The sequence below is a fragment of the Danio aesculapii genome, chromosome 1 (genome assembly GCF_903798145.1).
Source record: "Danio aesculapii chromosome 1, fDanAes4.1, whole genome shotgun sequence".
NCBI classification, from domain to species: domain Eukaryota; kingdom Metazoa; phylum Chordata; class Actinopteri; order Cypriniformes; family Danionidae; genus Danio; species Danio aesculapii.
The window spans coordinates 24,295,947-24,314,652 of record NC_079435.1 but is presented as its reverse complement, the minus strand read 5'-3'; the positions used below and the strand labels follow the sequence as shown (position 1 = coordinate 24,314,652).

The window sequence follows — 18,706 nt, the reverse complement described above, 5'->3', positions numbered from 1 at the left end:
TAAACAGGTCTTAATTTTTCTTTCTTGAATTCATGTATTGCTACCCAATCAGGCCATTTACACCCATACAACAACCAACAATTCATCTCAATAAAACTTTAAACTTTTTATTTAAAAATGTCATTTTTAACTCTATTTACCAATTATTTTCTTTACAATAACATTTGGTTAAAAGTGCTCCATATATTTACTGCTGAGGACACCCGACCTGGGGTGCGTTTCCCAAAACATTCACGACATAACTCGCGGCTGAGCTATCATAGTACGATCCATCATTTGGGAAAAGTACACTTTTGTGACAATGTAGTGACGAGTGTTACCCAAAACCGTAGTTTCTCTGTCGCTGATCCATTGTTTAAACCACAGTAGTTATCATGTAAAACAGCCACAATGATGTTCTAAACAGGGTGAAGTAATTACTTTTTTAGAGAAAACTACCATAATTTTTTGTGCATATTATATTGTTTTACACGCACAAGCATTAAAAAGAATTCCAATATTAGTTTTGGTAAAGACATGCACTCGTTTTCCATATTAATTGAAATTTATAAAAACGACACGTATAGGATCTATATGTTTCCTTTACAAATGTTATTGAGAACATTCCATATAAAGTCATTAAGCTAACACGTATTTGAATCTCATAAATCATATAAATCGTTAATGGTTGCAGGCCTAATTTACAGTAGGCTATTTTTTAAGAAATAAAAAAATCCTATATAATAATAATAATAATAATAATAATAATAATAATAATAATATTGTTTATTTATTTATTTTATTTTTTGAAAAATCTACTTTCACAATTTGACACATTCAAACCCCTGCAGAAATGTTCTAACCAACAGGCCCATGTCATATACAGATACATTTCTTTATAAATAACCTACTATAAATGAAAAGCATTAACCTGTGCTATATATTTTTGTTTTCACAAGCTTTGGAGACGTAACGTAAATTCTGAATTTAAATAATAGGTCACCTATAGCTTTCATCATGAGCCAAGTCTGTGTTTAAAATGGCATAAATGATTTTAAAGTGCACTACGAAGGGAACGCAATTGTCAATATGAAGATCGCTAAAACTAAGCTGTAAAAATAGTTTGAAAGCAAATTACATCTAAGAGTGATGACTTTAATGTTCTTTTTTTAAATTCCAAGTTTAACTGTTAGAATGTTCTAAATGAACAGGGCATAGGGGGTATAACTGGGAATAGAACACAGCCAGGAACTATGTTTCTAACTACAGCTCTAGAGGTGTAGTTGCAAGTGTACAAGTTTGTGATGCAGTTTGCGAATGTTCGTTGTAATGACAGATTTGGGAAACACCAAATCAACAAAGTATGTTTGTAACGATGGAACTTGCAACCTTAGTTGGCTAACGATAGTTTTCGGAAACGCAGCCCTGGACAGATTGTTGTGCATAGATTTAGTTTATTATAGTTTTCAAGACTTTTAAAACATTTGTCCATTTTTTTTTTATTTTAAAGAAAGTTGATGTTGGAAAAAAGTGTATGCATACAAGTACAGCATGCTTGCTTGTTTTTACACAATATTTAAAATATTTTGCTGAAAAATATCTAAAACATAAATTTTTTGTAAATATCAAATTATTATTGTATTATTACATTTATTAAATTATAATATTTTTTTGATAGGGCAAATAAAAAATCTTTTCCATCTGGGCAATTTGAAAAAGCATTTAGCGTTTTGCCCTTTATGAGCCTAAAATTTCATTCATAATGGTCTTAAAAATGTCTTTAAAAGTCTTAAATTTAACTTGGTGAAACCTGCAGAAACTCTGCTAGACACGCTCCTTACTCCTGATTGGCTGCAAGTGTGTTTTGGGACCCAATCGAGACTGGTCAAAAGCAGTTTTTAAATATTGCTTGGTACAACTTTTATCAAAATTACAACAAAACCAACAATATTGTTTCAATCAGAAATTGTTTTAATAAACTGATTACTGTTACTTGTTTAGGCTCACATCTTCAGATCTGCACTACATCTAATTTCCAGTTTTTTAGTCCATCATTGATTGACTCTATGTAAATGTTTCTAAACATATTTATTTTATTTTTAAGTTAATTTAAATTGATGCCAAAAATAGTGCAATCCTTAAGATTTAATTTGGGTGCTCTACTAAACGTTTCTGTATGATAAAATCAGGCAAATCACCCTCATGACTATTTAACCTTATTGAAACATGTCCATGATGGATGGATGGATGGATGGATGGATGGATAGATAGATAGATAGATAGATAGATAGATAGATAGATAGATAGATAGATAGATAGATTTGTTACTTTTAAATTGAATACTATTTTTTACTTTTATTTATTATTATTATTTATTTATTTATTATTGTGTTAACATTGAATGTAGCAATACCTGATTATTTATTTTTTATTAATTTATTTATTGATTTAATGTAATCTCTTATTGAATTATGATATTCCATTTTTATATAAATTTCAGTAATATTACTGAATAATTTGCAAATGTGTAGATGATTTATAATAATAAAGTAATATTTATGTCTTTTAGAAGATGTAGATGTATTATACAATAGACTTACTTTGTTTACAAAAAAGGTTTTAAATGGATTTGCATTGTAAATGTTTTATATTTTTTTATTTCATGTTTAGCTTTTAGTTTCTATCAAAAGAAATAGCAAAAAAGTGCACTTACTGTCTGGTACTATTACTATTAGTGTTAAAATGTTTGTGCTACTTAGATGGTTACTTAAAAATCAAAAGTTCAAAGCTTTTTACATTTTATTTACATTGTAAATGTATTACATTTGTTTAACATTTGAACAGTTACATGATCCATGTGCTCTCATGCTCATTTTTAAACAAAATTAAATTTACTATGCTGGTGCTAAAGTTACACTGTCTATTATAGGCTTTCTTTTGAAACAATCTTAATTTAGCATGTAACAGGATTGTCTGTCAGTCATCATTCTGTTTTACCAAAATAGGATTTGTCAGCTTTGCGGGGTCTACGATGAAGGAAACTTCAGTTCAAAAAATGCCTGGACGTACCTGGTTATCGTCAACAATCTGTCTCAGCTTGTAAGTACCTGTTTTTTCCTACTTGAATATTATGTTAGACAGTCATGTGAGCTGAACGAGTCTGCAGTTTCACCCAGACAACAAACCAGAGTAAAAGGAAGATCAAGTGTAACTAAATCCATCTTAACGGTCAAATTATATGTTTTTTTTTATTTGAACAACTAATTTCTGGTAAAACCAAATCAGCCAGTCCCTCATTTGTGTTTGTACTCTTCGTTAAAATAATAAATAGTTCATAAAATTCATACAAGTCTGGCCTGTTCACCCCAAGCACAAATAAAAGTTTTAAAAATCGTTATGAATGTAAAACAACAGCAGATTTCAGACCACAACTATAACGCTGAAAATACAGAGAAATTATATCGTTGGGATCACTTTCCGAAGTTTCTCAGTTAATAAATGACTGAAAGCCAGTCAGAATATATTAAAATAGAAACGATTTATTCAATTTAAAGCTACAGACGACAATATTAGCGCTGCTTAGTGTTAAACCCCCTTTCAAATATTAGTTAAAGTTAACGACTATCTAGAAAACAATTGGTTATACCATAGGAAGGAGTAATAAAAGTACATGAAAGTTATGCAAGCTAGGTTAAACTGAAGTATAAAAAATAATAGTACCTCAGGTATCCAGTGCTAGTTTTAGCATCTTTTGTGGAAAAATCGCTGTGGAAAATAGTGTGTTGTTTTTAGTCCACTACACTGACTATAATCGCTAAGTTCGTTTGATTTAAAGAGCCCATATTATACATGAAATAGGGTCATATTTAGGTTGTAAGGGTCTCCAACAACAGTCTAATATGCATGCAAGGTCATAAAACACTTTGATGGTCTTATAACCTGCATTTATTTTTACCTAATTATCCCAACGACTCCCATATGAATCGTTCAGCGATTCATTTGTTCCCAACCCCCTCCTCAGCGCGAAGCTAATCTGCGCTGATTGGACCGATGACAGCCTGCTGCGATTGGTCGACAGTGACAGGCTTCAGCACGAGACAGAGCGAAATGCCCAACTGGTAATCAACTATATAAAAGTAGTCACAGTGCACACGCGCTTCATAGTGTAAGGCTTTTTTCACACACACACACAACCCTCCTCAGTAGAACTGGGGAGATCGACGCGAGTCTCTCTCTCTCCCTCTCCCTCTCTCTCTCTCACACACACACACAACGCTCCTCAGAAGAACTAGGGAAAGCGACGCGAGTCTCTCTCTCTCTCTCTCTCTCTCTCTCTCTCTCTCTCACACACACACACACAACGCTCCTCAGAAGAACTAGGGAAAGCGACGCGAGTCTCTCTCTCTCTCTCTCTCTCACACACACACAACGCTCCTCAGAAGAACTAGGGAAAGCGACGCGAGTCTCTCTCTCTCTCTCTCTCTCTCTCTCTCACACACACACACACACACACACAACGCTCCTCAGAAGAACTAGGGAAAGTGACACGAGTCTCCTGTCTCCTAGCTTACGATCGATCGCCATAGCAACGACAAACGGCAGTGGAACGCGAGCTCACAAAAGCCTTTAACGTTAAATCCGTAAACAAAGCGGCACGCGTCGCGTTTTTAACGTGGCTTACATGTGATAAGAGAATATAAAGAGTAACCGCGTGTACTGTACCAGGTTAACAACTCATCTTTGGGTAGAGACTGTCAATATTATCCATCTGAGCACAGCGTGACTTCATTCGACCGGCGGCGTCTGTGTGTGTGTGTCTAGTGTTTTTTCTGTGTTAGTGGGCCTGGTTTGCGCGCGTAACTACTGGCGAGGCTTGTGTTTCGTGGCTGCGTCATCGCGAAACACCTAATGACTCGTTATCAAGGCGACTCGTTTGAAGCACTATGAGTCGACTCTTTTATAGATGAATCAATAGTTTTAAACACTGTACACTTACAGATTTAAGCCTTAGCTGGATATTTCACTTCACTTAGAGCTGTGTTACACACTACATGGAAGGGCATTTTCAAAAACCCATAATATGGGCTCTTTAAATGATACATTTTTAAATAAACATTTACTGGCAAATGCGCTAGTAGCACACTGAGGACATCTGCTGGTCACAAGCAAGGAATGCAGAATGAAAAGCATAAATTATGAATAAACATGTTTATATTTCTTCAGTGTGGATATTTATCACTATATTTATAATTATCATGCTTTCTGTGTGAACGAGCCTTTAAGGAGCACAAACTATCAATCTTTTTTTTTTTTTTTGCTGTTGTTGCTTTAGGTTGAGCAGTAATCTGATAACTTAATGGTTGACTTGTTTTCTCTCCTCAGTTTGCCATGTATTGTCTTGTGCTATTCTACAAGGCTCTGAGAGAAGAGCTCAGTCCCATCAGACCTGTAGGCAAATTCCTCTGTGTCAAGCTGGTGGTGTTTGTCTCATTCTGGTAAAGTGTTTCCCACACATATAACACTGCTTTCAATTCCTGTTGTTCAGTGTAGTTTAAACCATTCAAGCATACACTATGTAGAAAAAAACTTACAAGCACAACTAGTAGCATTTTAAGCATTTTTTGAAAAGTTGTTGATAACAAGGGTGTTAGATTTATTTAAAACAGTAGCAGCATGATGGGGGTGTATCTGTTTTGCACTGAGCACTGTCTGCTTTGTATATTTTCTCTCTTGCTGGTAGTTGAAGATGTTCTGTTTTGGGTAAAACACACCATTATCATTGTCATTACTCAGCCACATAATCACAATGGAGGAGGAGGAATGAGCAAATACTATACAGATTCTTGTTAGTTGAACTATCACAACATGCACATTAAAAGAAACTAATTTAGAAACGAATTAATACATTTTTGGTTGAACCTTATACAAGATGAAAGCACTCGCAGATTTTACTACTAATAATTAAACAAGTTATTATTTATTAAGAGCAGTTAATAAACATATATAAAGTTTTAAATAAAATAAAAACAATAGAATGCAAACAAATAGTAATTATGAATGTAATTTAATGTGCAATAAATATGTTGTTGTAGTAGTAGTTGAAATAGTAGTAGTAGTTGTAGTGGTGGTGATAGTAGTGGTGATAGTAGTAGTAATTGTAGTTGTTGTAGTAGTAGTTTACGTAGTTGTTGTTGTCGTAGTAGTTGTTGTTTTTGTTATTGTTGTAGAAGTTGTTGTAGTATTGTAGTAATAGTTGTTGTGGTAGTTTTTGTAGTAGTAGTAGTTAAAATAGTAGTAGTAGTTGTAGTGGTGGTGGTAGTAGTGGTGATAGTAGTGGTAATAGTAGTAGTAATTGTAGTTGTTGTAGTAGTAGTTTACGTAGTTGTTGTAGTAGTTGTTGTTTTTGTTATTGTTGTAGAAGTTGTTGTAGTATTGTAGTAATAGTTGTTATGGTAGTTTTTGTAGTAGTAGTAGTTAAAATAGTAGTAGTAGTTGTAGTGGTGGTGGTAGTAGTGGTAATAGTAGTAGTAATTGTAGTTGTTGTAGTAGTAGTTTACGTAGTTGTTGTTGTCGTAATAGTTGTCGTAATTGTTTTTGTTGTTGTTGTAGTAGATGTTGTTGTAGTAGTAGTCATAGTTGTAGAAGTTGTTGTAGTATTGTAGTAATAGTTGTTGTAGTAGTAGTAGTAATTGAAATAGTAGTAATTGTTGTGGTGGTGGTAGTAGTGGTAATAGTAGTAGTAGTTGTTGTTGTTGTAGTAGTAGTAGTAGTTGAAGTAATTGCTGTTGTAGAAGTTGTTGTAGTATTGTAGTAATAGTTGTAGTAGTGTTTGTTGTTGTAGTTGTAGTAGTAGAAATAGTAGTAGTTGTTGTTGTAGTAATTGTTGTAGTAGTAATTGTTGTTGTAGTAGTAGTAGCTGTTGTAGTAATTATAGTTGTAGTAGTAGTTATTGTAATAGTTGTTGTTGTTGTAGTGGTAGTAGCAGCAGTAGTAGTTGTTGTTCTAGTAGTAGTAGTTGTTGTTGTTCTAATAATAGTAGTAGTAGTAGTTGTTGTTGTTGTTGTTGTTGTTGTTGTTGTTGTTGTAGAATTAGTAGTTGTTGTTGTGGTAGTAGTAGTAGTTCTAGTTGTTGTAGTAGTAGTAATAGTTGTGGTAGTTGTACTAGTAGTAGTTGTAGTAGTAGTAGTTACTGTTTTAGTAGTAGTAGTTGCAGCAGCTGTAGTAGTAGTAGTAGTAGTAGTAAATGTAAATATAATCATTATTTGTAATTAAGATACTTATGTGTAACGTAATTGAATTAGAATTCAATTGTAAATATTTTTTTAATATATGTACATATTTTACTACAATTTTGTTTGTTTTATGATTTTAATCATTTAAAAAATATTTTTCCTTTCTTTTTAAATATCTTTTGTAGGCAAGCTGTGTTCATTGCACTTTTAGTGAAGGTTGGCGTGATCTCAGACTCTCACACCTGGGACTGGGACAGTGTGGAGGCTGTAGCCACAGGTTTACAGGTATGTACAAGCTACAGATGAGATTCAGAAATCTAAACTCTATTCCACTAGAATCAATTAACATGCCAGTCACTTTGAGAGTTGTAATAACCGAACCCACATTTGTAAATGTGGTTAATGGCTGGATATCAGCTAGTAAAGCACCAGTCTAAGTATTTTAGAAAATAATCATGGTCTGGCCTACTATGCATTCCACGTACAACTGATGCTGCTGCACCATTAATAGACTAATGGTTGCGCAGATGGAAGTAACCTTCAAGATTAAGACTCTGTGATTCTCTGTTCTCACAGGACTTCATCATATGTGTGGAAATGTTTTTGGCAGCCATTGCCCATCACTTCAGCTTTACTTACAAGCCCTACATACAGGAAGCAGAGGAAGGTTCCTGCTTTGATTCCTTCCTGGCCATGTGGGATATTTCAGACATACGGGCTGACATCTCAGAACAAGTGCGCAATGTTGGTGAGTCAACAAAGTTTTTTTTATTAGTGTTAAATGATTTGCTAAATCGAAAGTTCCAAGTTAAATCAAAGTGAAAAAGGTGTTTGCATCTTACTGATTTATATATTTTTTGCATATTTGTCACACTTTGATGTTTGAGATCATCAAACATAAATATAAGTGAAAGATAACACACGTAAACACATCACGCAGTTTTGTAATTAAGGTTTTTATTTAATTACAGGAAAACAAAATCCAAAACTACATAGCCCTATGTGAACAGGTGTTTGCCCCTAAACCTAATAACTGGTTGGGCCACATTTAGCAACAACAACTGCAATCAAGCATTTTAGATAACTTCAGGGGGTCTTAAAAGTATCAAAAGTTGATAAATTAATGTAGAGAAATTTAAGACCTTGGGTGAGGCAGTGGCGCAGTAGGTAGTGCTTTCGCCTCACAGCAAGAAGGTCGCTGGTTTGAGCCTCGGCTGGGTAAGTTGCCGTTTCTGTGTGGACTTTGCATGTTCTCCCTGCCTTCGCGTGGGTTTTCTCCAGGTGCTCCTGTTTCCCCCACAGTCCAAAGACATGCGGTACAGGTGAATTGGATAGGCTAAATTGTCCAAATTGCGGCTGGAAGGGCATCCACTGCGTAAAACATGTGCTGGATAAGTTGGCGGTTCATTCCGCTGTGGCGACCCCGAATTAATAAAGGGACTAAGCCGAAAAGAAAATGAATGAATGAATGAATGAATTTAAGGCCCTTAAAAGTATTAAAAAGTCTTAAATGCTATTTTGCAAGGCATGGTTTCCGCTACATTCATTCCTCCATGGTGGGACGCCACACCAAAATTCATCCCGCCTCAGCTACATGACAGCTTCTCATTCAAAATATTCAGCCGTTTTTTTAAATAGCTAGTTATAATCGCACCAAAACTTACTTAAAGGTAAGTGAATTATAACAAAATTTTCTGTAATCATAGTACTGCTGTGTGTTATTTGTTTAACCCTTTAAGGTGACGTGCTGACTGACTGACAAGAATGTGATGCCAGCAAACACAAAGTAGCTTTCAGTTATGACGAACACAGTTTCCATAATTATATTTTATTTATAAAGGTCTCTGGCTTTGCATACAATGACTTTTCTTGCTGGAGTTTTTGACCGTTTCACTTTACTTGAGGGCGCATTAATGCCGCTCTGTAGGTCTATTGGAGACATTCATAAATATTCCTAGCAAATCTAATAAATGTTGGAGACATACTCATTACATAAATGCACTTAATCGCACTTCAGCAGCGTTTATTTGAGAGTGTACAAGAAAATCTGCCCTCGAGCAGCGTATATTTGAGGCCGCGCAAGAAGTTATGCACGAACAGAGGAAATCGGCGCTCGAGCACAGAGATTCGCATGCTCGTATTACATGAATGCGATCTTGACTTGTAATACTGCGTTCACAGCTGGAAAAAAGCCTAGCGGAAACACTGCAGGGTATTAAATTTTATATCATTTTTGATTATGCAATGTATGGTTGTATGCTAAAGTTTGCCTGAATTAAATCTGTGAATATCAGGATGCTGCTGAGTTTATGAAATCAGTGAAATCCTACTAGATTTGACATCATGCTGCTTTGTTTACTGCAGTAACCAAGGCAACATCATTATTTCGGCAGTTCTATAGACGCCAACCTGCTTAATTAGCTAGATTTAATAATTTTTTATTCAGTATATGATTAATGTTTTAGCTTTGGTTTAGTTTCTTACATTATTATTCAGTAAATACACTGTAAATTAAAATCTCGCTAGTGTTTCCAGTTGAAAAGGGGTTATAAGGTCTTAAAATGTATGGATTTCACTCTCTGATTCCAATATATACTCTGAACTTGCAATAAGTCTGTCAGTGGAGGAATTTTAGCCCACTCCTCTTTGCAGAATTGTTGTAATTCAGCCACATTGGCAGATTTTGGAGCATGAACCACTATTTTAATATTATGCCACAGAATCTCAATTGGATTCAGATCAGGACTTTGACTAGGCCACTCTAAAGACTATATAGGTTTGGATTTAGTTTTTTCTTAATAACAAAAACCTTAGTTTAAAAACTGCATGATGTGTTTACTTGTGTTATCTTTGACTGATAATTGAATTTGTTTGATGATCTGAAATGTTAAAGTGTGTCCAACTTGTAAAAAGTAAGAAATCAGTAAGGGGGCAAACAATTTTTCACAAAAAAAAAAAAAAAAAAAGTATATATCTCTCTCTATATATAAAACAATATATAAAACTATATATATATATATATATATATATATATATATATATATATATATATATATATATATATATATATATAAATTCCCTGAAATTCCATGACCTGTGGCAACCCTGGAAATACATTGGCTGATTAGATATTTGTGTTAGTGGCTAGTAATGGTATATCCAAATTACCTGATACAATCAAATCAGTGTCACCATGCTTTCGTTTGATTACTTTAGGGAGAACAGTCATGGGTCGTCCAAGGAAAAACTATTTTGGCGAAGAGGCGAACCAAGATGAGAACAGAGGTCTACTGTCAGCTGGTTCACAGGATGCCGCTATTGAATCATCCTCCAATCCTCCATCACCAAAGGGCCGGTATCAGGGAATGGGCCACACAGTAACCCCTCACTCCATCTCTGCTCCTGCCAATCTTGGCTGTGTACCATGGGAAGGAGATGTTGATGATATCCCTCCTACAGGGATACCCGACGATCACACAACCCAACAGGACTCAGACTATGCACCAATCATTTAGCATTACAGAGTTTGAGCTGCCAAAGCTATTATAGCTAATGGGCGTTAATATAACGTGCATTGGCTACCATATGGAATATATGCATTCACTGTTAACACTGGTAACTCATCATAGCCAGGGGTTAATATGTGTTCAGAGAGGCTCAGTGCGGATTTGGTAGCAAGAAGAAATATGAAGAGCAGTGTTGGACCTCATTTTTTATCTCCGTTTGGTTTTATTTTGTTGGAAACCTGACCAAATTGGTTTTAAACTGACCTAAGAGCCAAGCACAGTAATTAGTGTATTCAGTTCATGGTACTTTTAAGACAGCTTTATGAATGTTTACTCTGAAGCCCAATGTATACTTCAGTATTTTATGGGTATACTGCAGTATGTGCACAGTCGAACACAAGCTTTTTAAAGTAATCTTCATTTGATAGAATGAACACAGGTGCCAGATGCATGTACACTACAAATTTTGCTACATCAATTCAAGCCAGTGTCTAATGAGGAAAATGATGGAAGAACTAGTTGATTCAACCTGAACCTTCATCAAAAGCATGACATGAGTAGGAGAAAACACTATCTATGAAATATTTGTGCTGTGTACTGTACTTGAAAACATGTGTACGCATAAAAAGTGAGGTATACATGGGGTTTACAGGGATAGGTCAACCAAAAGGATGTTTTTTCCCTTACACTCTAAACTTGTATGAATTTATTTCTTCTGTTGAACAAAAGAAGATATTCTGAAGAATGTTGGGGGAAAAAATCAGCCATTGACATCCACAGTACACTCACAAAATGACTGTTGCTGCCTTTTCAAAATACTTATTTAAAATGAGTTGAAACAACACAATTCTTTTGTGGGATTTTTGGAACAGCTCAAACTAAATTTGTAAACTTAATCGATTTGTGTTGGGACAACATGAAGTATTTGTGAAGAACCCAGCATTTTTTTAAGTGTGTGAACAAATACAATGCTAGTTAATGACTGATTCTTCCAACATTCTTCATTATATCTTCTGTTTGGGTTCAACAGAAACTCAAACAGGTTTGGAAAAATGGAGGATGAATAAATGATGACAGGATTTAAATTTTGTGGTGAACTATCCCTTTAGGAAATAATATGTATTAACACTACAACTTTTTTTTAAATTTTCAGTACTGTCCTGTATTTTGTTTTTAATGTCTTTTAATCCATGACATCTGTTACTTTCTGGAATTTTTCCGTAAATCGAAATAATTTCTTTATATTATTATTTTAAAAACAGCACCTTCAACATGATGGACAGTAATATGAAATTGCCAGAATGCCATGGAGATTTGCACCATTTTGTCTCAGCTGAATATATGCATGAAATAGAGGGTAGAGCAACTACATCAGCTCTAAAGCACAACATAGTGAAGCAGTCATATCTCTGCTTGCTTTGCTTTAGAGCTTAGCAACTTCCTTCAGTGAAGCTCCATAAACGGCTATGCCATTATTCTTTATTTCCATTTCTTTAATTAATTGCAGTTTTATAACTAAAAAAGGTTTAGGTTTAAAACTTAATTCAGAAACATATACAAAAAATATAAAATACTGACTTCACGTTCACATCGGGGAATGATGCAATGTCTAAATATCAACCAAAGTTGTCTTCTTGCTCTTAAAAGATTTGTTCTCCACAAAAAAACTGCTATCCTTCTTTTCCTCATGTCATTCCCAACTTATTAGAATTAAGTCAAATATTTGAGTAACAAGTGAAAGTATTTTTAACGAAATCTTAGGAACTGACCTCTATAATGGTCCTTTCATCTCAAACAAGTTTACCTTATTTGATTTGCTCTTTGTGTAAGGTCAAAGTTTATGTGAATGAAAGTCGAAGGTGTCAAACTCAGTTCCTGAAGGATGCGCAGCCCCGTAGTGTAGTTCCATCCCTGCTCCAACAAACTTACCTATAGGTTTCAAATAAGCCTGAAGGACTCAATTAGTTTGATCTGGTGTGCTTAATTAGAGTTGGAACTAAACTGTGCAGAGCTGCGGCCTTCCAGGAACAGACACCTGTGGTCTAAATGAAATGAAATTATTACCATAGTCACCATTGCTGCGTCCCAATTCACATACTTATACTAAGCCAAGTATGCAGTATCTTTATATAAGTAGCCTATTTTCGGCTTAGTCCCTTTATTAGTATGGGGTTGCCACATCGGAATGAACTGCCAACTCATTCATTCATTCATTTTCTTGTCTGCTTAGTCCCTTTATTAATCTGGGGTCGCCACAGCGGAATGAACCGCCAACTTATCCAGCATTTGTTTTACACAGCGGATGCCCTTCCAGCTGCAACCCATCACTGGGAAACATCCACACACACTCATTCACACACATACACTTTTTAGCTTACCCAATTCACCTATACCCTGTCTTTGGACTTGTGGGGGAATCTGAAGCACCCGGAGGAAACCCACACAAACACATGAAGAACATGCAAACTCCGCACAGAAATGCCAACTTACCCTGTTGGGGCTTGAACCAGTGCTCGATTGTGCTACCCACTGTGCTGCCCTATGCACTTTTTTTGTAAAGGAACAATATATACTTTCCTCATTAACAGATCGATATGTTGCTTAGTTACGTCACCCTCATCTCGAAACGTCATTCACATTTCTTTCCTATTTAATTTCCTACCTTATTGGAGAAACGGTAGCAGGTCTCTTTCATGCAGAGAAATCTCCTCAGGTCTTTGTGTAATTTTGCATTCAGAAGTTAATGTCCAAACATATCTTGATATAAGTTCACATCGTTGTTGCAGATGAAACATAACATCAAAAATATGGTTTAAGTATGTTCCAGTTGGCAAGATATTGATTGACAGTCTTTCAAACAACTTTACCGAAGCCTCTCTATTTGACGGTTGGTCTCGCGTGTCCGCCATGATTGTAGTTTGTTTACACTGTTCACCCGCGTTTGTAGTACTAATCAATCTCACGTCCAACGTGCAATGTACTGTGGGAAATATTAGCGGTTGAAGTATGGACTCTTCTACACCTTGATTTTTTCAATTTATTTACTGGAAATAGGCATACTTTGGCACACTTTTCAACATACTCTGGTTTAATTCTATTTTTAAATACTATAGGATGGATAGTATGCAAACTGGGCAGAACGATGGCGAAGTGGGTAGCACAATCACCTCACAGCAAGAAGGTCGCTGGTTCGAGCCCCGGATGGGTCAAATGGCGTTTCTGTTTTGAGTTTGTGTGGGTATTCTCCAGGAGCTCCGATTTCCCACACAAGTCCAGAGACATGGTATAGGTGAATTGGGCAAGCTAAATTGTCCGTAGTGTATGTGTATGAATGTTTCCCAGTAAAAGGTTGCAGCAGGAAGGGCATACACTGCATAAAACATATGCTGGATAAGTTGCCGGTTCATTCTGCTGTGGTGACCCTAGATTAATAAAGGGACTAAGCCAAAAAGAAAATGAATGAATGAGTATGCGAATTGGGACACAGCACTAGTCTCTTCCGAAGACTTGGGTTATCCCGCTTGATTTATTTTGATTCCATGTTCATGAACTATCTGAAGTGTGAACATTTCAGCACAATCTCACAGCAATGTTTATAACTTTTTAATTTAATTGCAAATTTGTATGATCGCATTCGTATGTTTTAGCATGATTTTCTCCTCCCCCAATGGTAGTTGGGTTTAGGGGTGCAGTTTGGGGTCACACCTTTTAAAAATCACATGTTCTTGTACAAATAAAATCGCCTAAATTTGTACAAATTAGCCAATATTTTGACAATAGGTAATAGTTATGTTTCCTCTTGAGATTGGGCTGGAACGTTTTGGTCAAGAGGAAAAAAAAGTTTCATTACAAATATTTTCATTTTGAATGACTTGAGGGTGAATAATTGATGACAATTAGTATTTTAGGGGAACTTTCTCTTTAAGAAACTGTCTTTTTCTTTCTTTGTTTTTTTACTTCAGCTTTTCACTATCTGTTAGTACTCCGAAATCAGTTGCACATGAGCTATAAATGTCTGTGTATATGATATATAGAATTACTGCAAGAGCAGATTGTTCTGTCAATACAGATGTGGACCTGTGGGAAATAGTCCCATTTATTTGTTTTTATGAACTGTCATAAGTCTCTCTTTTCCATGGAGAGAGAGATGCACCTTTTGCGATGGTTTGTACGGCCGTTGCATTGCCTTATCTAACAGTGGTTGTCACAGATATTAAACTTCACATGAAAATACGTCTTGAGTATTTCCGCTTGATTACCCACAAATCCCAGCTCAAATGGTCAGTTCACCAAGAAAATATTAACTCGCCCTAACAGTTCCAGAATTTCCTTTCTTCTGCAAACAGTTTTGGTTACCATTGACTTCCATTGAACAAATAAATATGTTTTCAGGAATTTTTATCATTCCAAATTTTATTTTGGTTATATTAGTAGCTGGACAGCACAGTGGCGCAGTGGATAGCACAATCGCCTCACAGCAAGAAGGTTGCTGGTTCAAGCTCCGGCTGGGTCAGTTGGCATATCGTTTTCTCCGGGTGCTCCGGTTTCCCCCACAGTCCAAAAACATGCGGAACAGGTGAATTAAATAAGCTAAATTGGCCGAAGTGTATGTGAATGTGTGCAAGAGTGTGTGGGTGTTTCCCAGTGTTGGGTTTGTGGCTGGAAGGGCATCCCCTGTGTAAAACATATGCTTGATAAGTTGGCGGTTCATTCCAATGTGGCGACCCCTGATTAATAAAGGGACTAAACCGAATAGAAAATGAATGTATATTAGTAGCTATAACTGTGTTGCTGATGGCACAGTGGGTAGCGATATCGCCTCACAGCAAGAATGTAGCTGGTTCGAGGCCCGGCTGAGTCAGTTGGTATTTCTATGTTTGCATGTTCTCCCTGTGTTGGGGAGGGTTTTCTCCGGGTGCTCCGGTTTCCCCCATAGTCCAAAGACATGCGCTATGGGTGAATTGAATAAGCTAAATTGACCATAGTGTATGTGTGTGAATGCAAGAGTTTAAGGGTGTTTTCCAGTGCTGGGTTGTGGCTGGAAGGGCATCCGCTGTGTAAAACATATGCTGGATAAGTTGGTGGTTTGTTCTGCTGTGGCGACCCCAGATTAATAAAGGGACTAAGCAGAAAAGAAAATGAATGAATAAATAAACCGTGTTGCTAATGATTTGCAATCAGGTTTAGGTCAGGACTTTGGGCTGCCATTTCATTATTTCAGTGTTTTTAGCTTTAAGGAACTTGATTTGTGACAGGGCTCATTGTCCTGCATGTAAATTAATCTTTGACTTTCACCTGAATAACCTGCTGTCAGGGTTTTAGTCGCTTTAGAACAGATCATCCTCCTACAAATTCAGTAAAAAAAACAGTAAAGTTCAGCTGCCAGTTTAATATAGTCAGATAATTAAAGAGTATTCCTTTTCAACATCTGTAAGGTATCTAAATATTTTCTGTAATTTTGATCAACATTTTTAACACTGTGCTTTAGAATATACAGTATGGAACTCATAAACATGAACACAAACATGCTTTGACTTCTATCAGGATAACCTGAAATAAGCAAGGAGGGAATTCTACAATTTTAATAGACATTTGGGCTATGCTTAAATGAGTTTAGTGTATGGTCTAAAGCACACAGGGCACATAGACTTGAGGCTTGTCCAAATCCACTTTTGGAAATCCACAGGAAAACAATTGGAACACACTGCACATGCTCTATTATACTTTTAATAAGTTTCAAGAGTTCACACTTAGACATTGCTGGATGCTTATCAGCAGGTTTGGCATGTTGTCCCGGGAGAGAACCTTGAGCCTGGAGATAATTGAGTCAGATCTTTTAGCAAGTAAGGGAGTCTGAGATAAGGTAGGTCTTGAGAGATACCCCTAGTAAAGGATGAAAAGGAGGAGATGGGATCTATTTATAGTACACTGTAAAAAACATCCGTTATTTTATGCTTTTTTCCGGCAGCTGAGGTGCCGAAAAAAAGTAAAATAACAGCCGTTGTATTACAGACATTTACAGTAAAATAACAGATGGTGTGATGCGGTGGCGAAGTGGCTAGCGCTCTTGCTTCACTGCAACAAGAAGGTTGCTGGTTCGAGCCTCGGCTGGGTCAGTTGGCATTTCTGTGTGGAGTTTGCATGTTCTCCCCGCGTTCGCGTGGGTTTCCTACCGGGTGCTCTGGTTTCCACCACAGTCCAAAGACATGCGGTACAGGTGAATTGGGTAAGCTAAATTGTAGGTAGTGTATGAGTGTATGGGTGTTTCCCAGTGATGGGTTGCAGCTGGAAGGGCATCCGCTGCGTAAAACATGCGCTAGATAAATTGGCAGTTCATTCCGCTGTGGCGACCCCAGATTAATAAAAGGACTAAGCCAAAAAGAAAATGAATGAATGAATGAATAAATAACAGACGGTAAATTACAGAAATTTAACGGAAATCTAAAATTAAGGACATTTTACTTTCTGTAAAATGTCTGTAATTTAATGGCTGTTATTTTAAGCTTTTTTTGCCGAAAAAAAAGTAAAACAAACAGATTTTTTTACAGTGTAGGCTTGGATCAATCTGACTGGATTATTACTAAATACAGATGAGAGACCAGCTGCAATCAATCATATCACGGGCTCCTCTCAAATTTAGTTTATAAAACTTTCACTATGTGTGTAACATGCAAATAAACTAATCAGAGGCTGTTTCTCAATACCAAGAACGCAGAACAGACTTGTGTTCTCATTGGGGACCTCGGAAGTAGAAACTTTACATTTTAATTCAGACTGCAGTTTTTGTTCAGATCATAGACTCGATCATATAAAAGCAAACAATTGACTTTTATACACTGTAGCAAATGTTACAAAAACATTTTGTGCATTTTTAAAAAAGTGTTTTATTTGGCAAGTAAATAGTAGATAATATGTATAAGTCATCAATCCAACTTTAAAGTCTGCCCATCATTGTTAATATTATCATTTTAATGATTACGCAATTATAAAAAACCTAACAACTGACTTTTTAAAATGTTTGGGAATCGTCATTCTCCAGCAACCACTATAGGTTTTGTAATAAAACAAGTGTGTGTAAATGATCTCAGAATATCCATAGAGCAAACCATTTATCTGTCCATATCTGCAAAAATCAAGTCATGAAATCCTGGTGAATTATTTTAATGTTCTGTTTTATGTTAAGTTTTATTTATTGTAAATAACTTTGTTTACTGTATAGCAATTAAACAACTGCGCGATTCATTGATCATAGAGTGTTTTAAAATGCATGATATTAAAGTCCCTCCCATCATGTGTCATTGGTCGCAGACCCCACCTCAGTGCTGACATCATTAGCGCCTGGCTCCTCCTCTTTAACGGCTGTAATGGAGATGCTGCTTTTATGCAGGCGGACGCTGAGTTGAAGCCAGTCTCCTCTGCTGACAGTTAGAGGCTGCTGAAGGACTACTGCCGCCTGCTTCCAGTGAGAGTCCTTGCTGTAGGTGCTGACGCTCTGCCAACAGTCCAGATGGATCTGGTACCAGAAGGGAATAGCGCTCACCTTGCCTGAGGTGCTGACCTGCACCTGCCAAATGGAAAAAAAAAATCAAAGATTATCTGAAGTAAAACTCGAGAGTTTGGTGCTGTGATTTTAGTATCACTGAGTTAATAGATAACATGCTGATCTACTATTTATGCTAATGCTTTATCTGAGACTAACTGTTTATTCGAGATTAGGGCTGCACAATATTACATTTCAGCATCGATGATGCAATGTGCTCATCCGCAATAGTCACATCGCAAGATATGCAGTTTCGAGTTTAAATTATAGTTGACCAGGAGCTACAGAATTGTATTTAAAACTCCTTAATTGCCCCACCAAGAAAAAGACATTTGGATGGCATTTTTTAACTCCTGAAAACGCTAGTTAACACACTCAAGGCATTTTTTTTTCAACAAATCCCATCATTTCTAAAATTTCAACCTCTACTAAATGATTGATATGTTGGT

At 36.2% G+C, this 18,706-nt stretch overlaps 2 protein-coding genes across 2 annotated transcripts in view; one reads left to right on the top strand and one right to left on the bottom strand.

Moving 5' to 3' along the window:
- tmem184c (transmembrane protein 184C) overlaps positions 1-14,950 on the top strand; it is a 23,677-nt gene extending 8,727 nt beyond the window's left edge. The window contains exons 6-10 of the mRNA XM_056457729.1: positions 2,985-3,078; positions 5,362-5,474; positions 7,397-7,496; positions 7,788-7,959; positions 10,428-14,950. Coding sequence (XP_056313704.1) covers positions 2,985-3,078; positions 5,362-5,474; positions 7,397-7,496; positions 7,788-7,959; positions 10,428-10,726 — 778 coding nt within the window. The 3' untranslated portion in view covers positions 10,727-14,950. The remainder of the gene's footprint in view (positions 1-2,984; positions 3,079-5,361; positions 5,475-7,396; positions 7,497-7,787; positions 7,960-10,427) is intronic.
- Positions 14,951-16,314: 1,364 nt separating this feature from the next.
- prmt9 (protein arginine methyltransferase 9) overlaps positions 16,315-18,706 on the bottom strand; it is a 35,468-nt gene continuing 33,076 nt past the window's right edge. Inside the window, exon 13 of the mRNA XM_056457705.1 lies at positions 16,315-18,281. Coding sequence (XP_056313680.1) covers positions 18,006-18,281 — 276 coding nt within the window. The 3' untranslated portion in view covers positions 16,315-18,005. The remainder of the gene's footprint in view (positions 18,282-18,706) is intronic.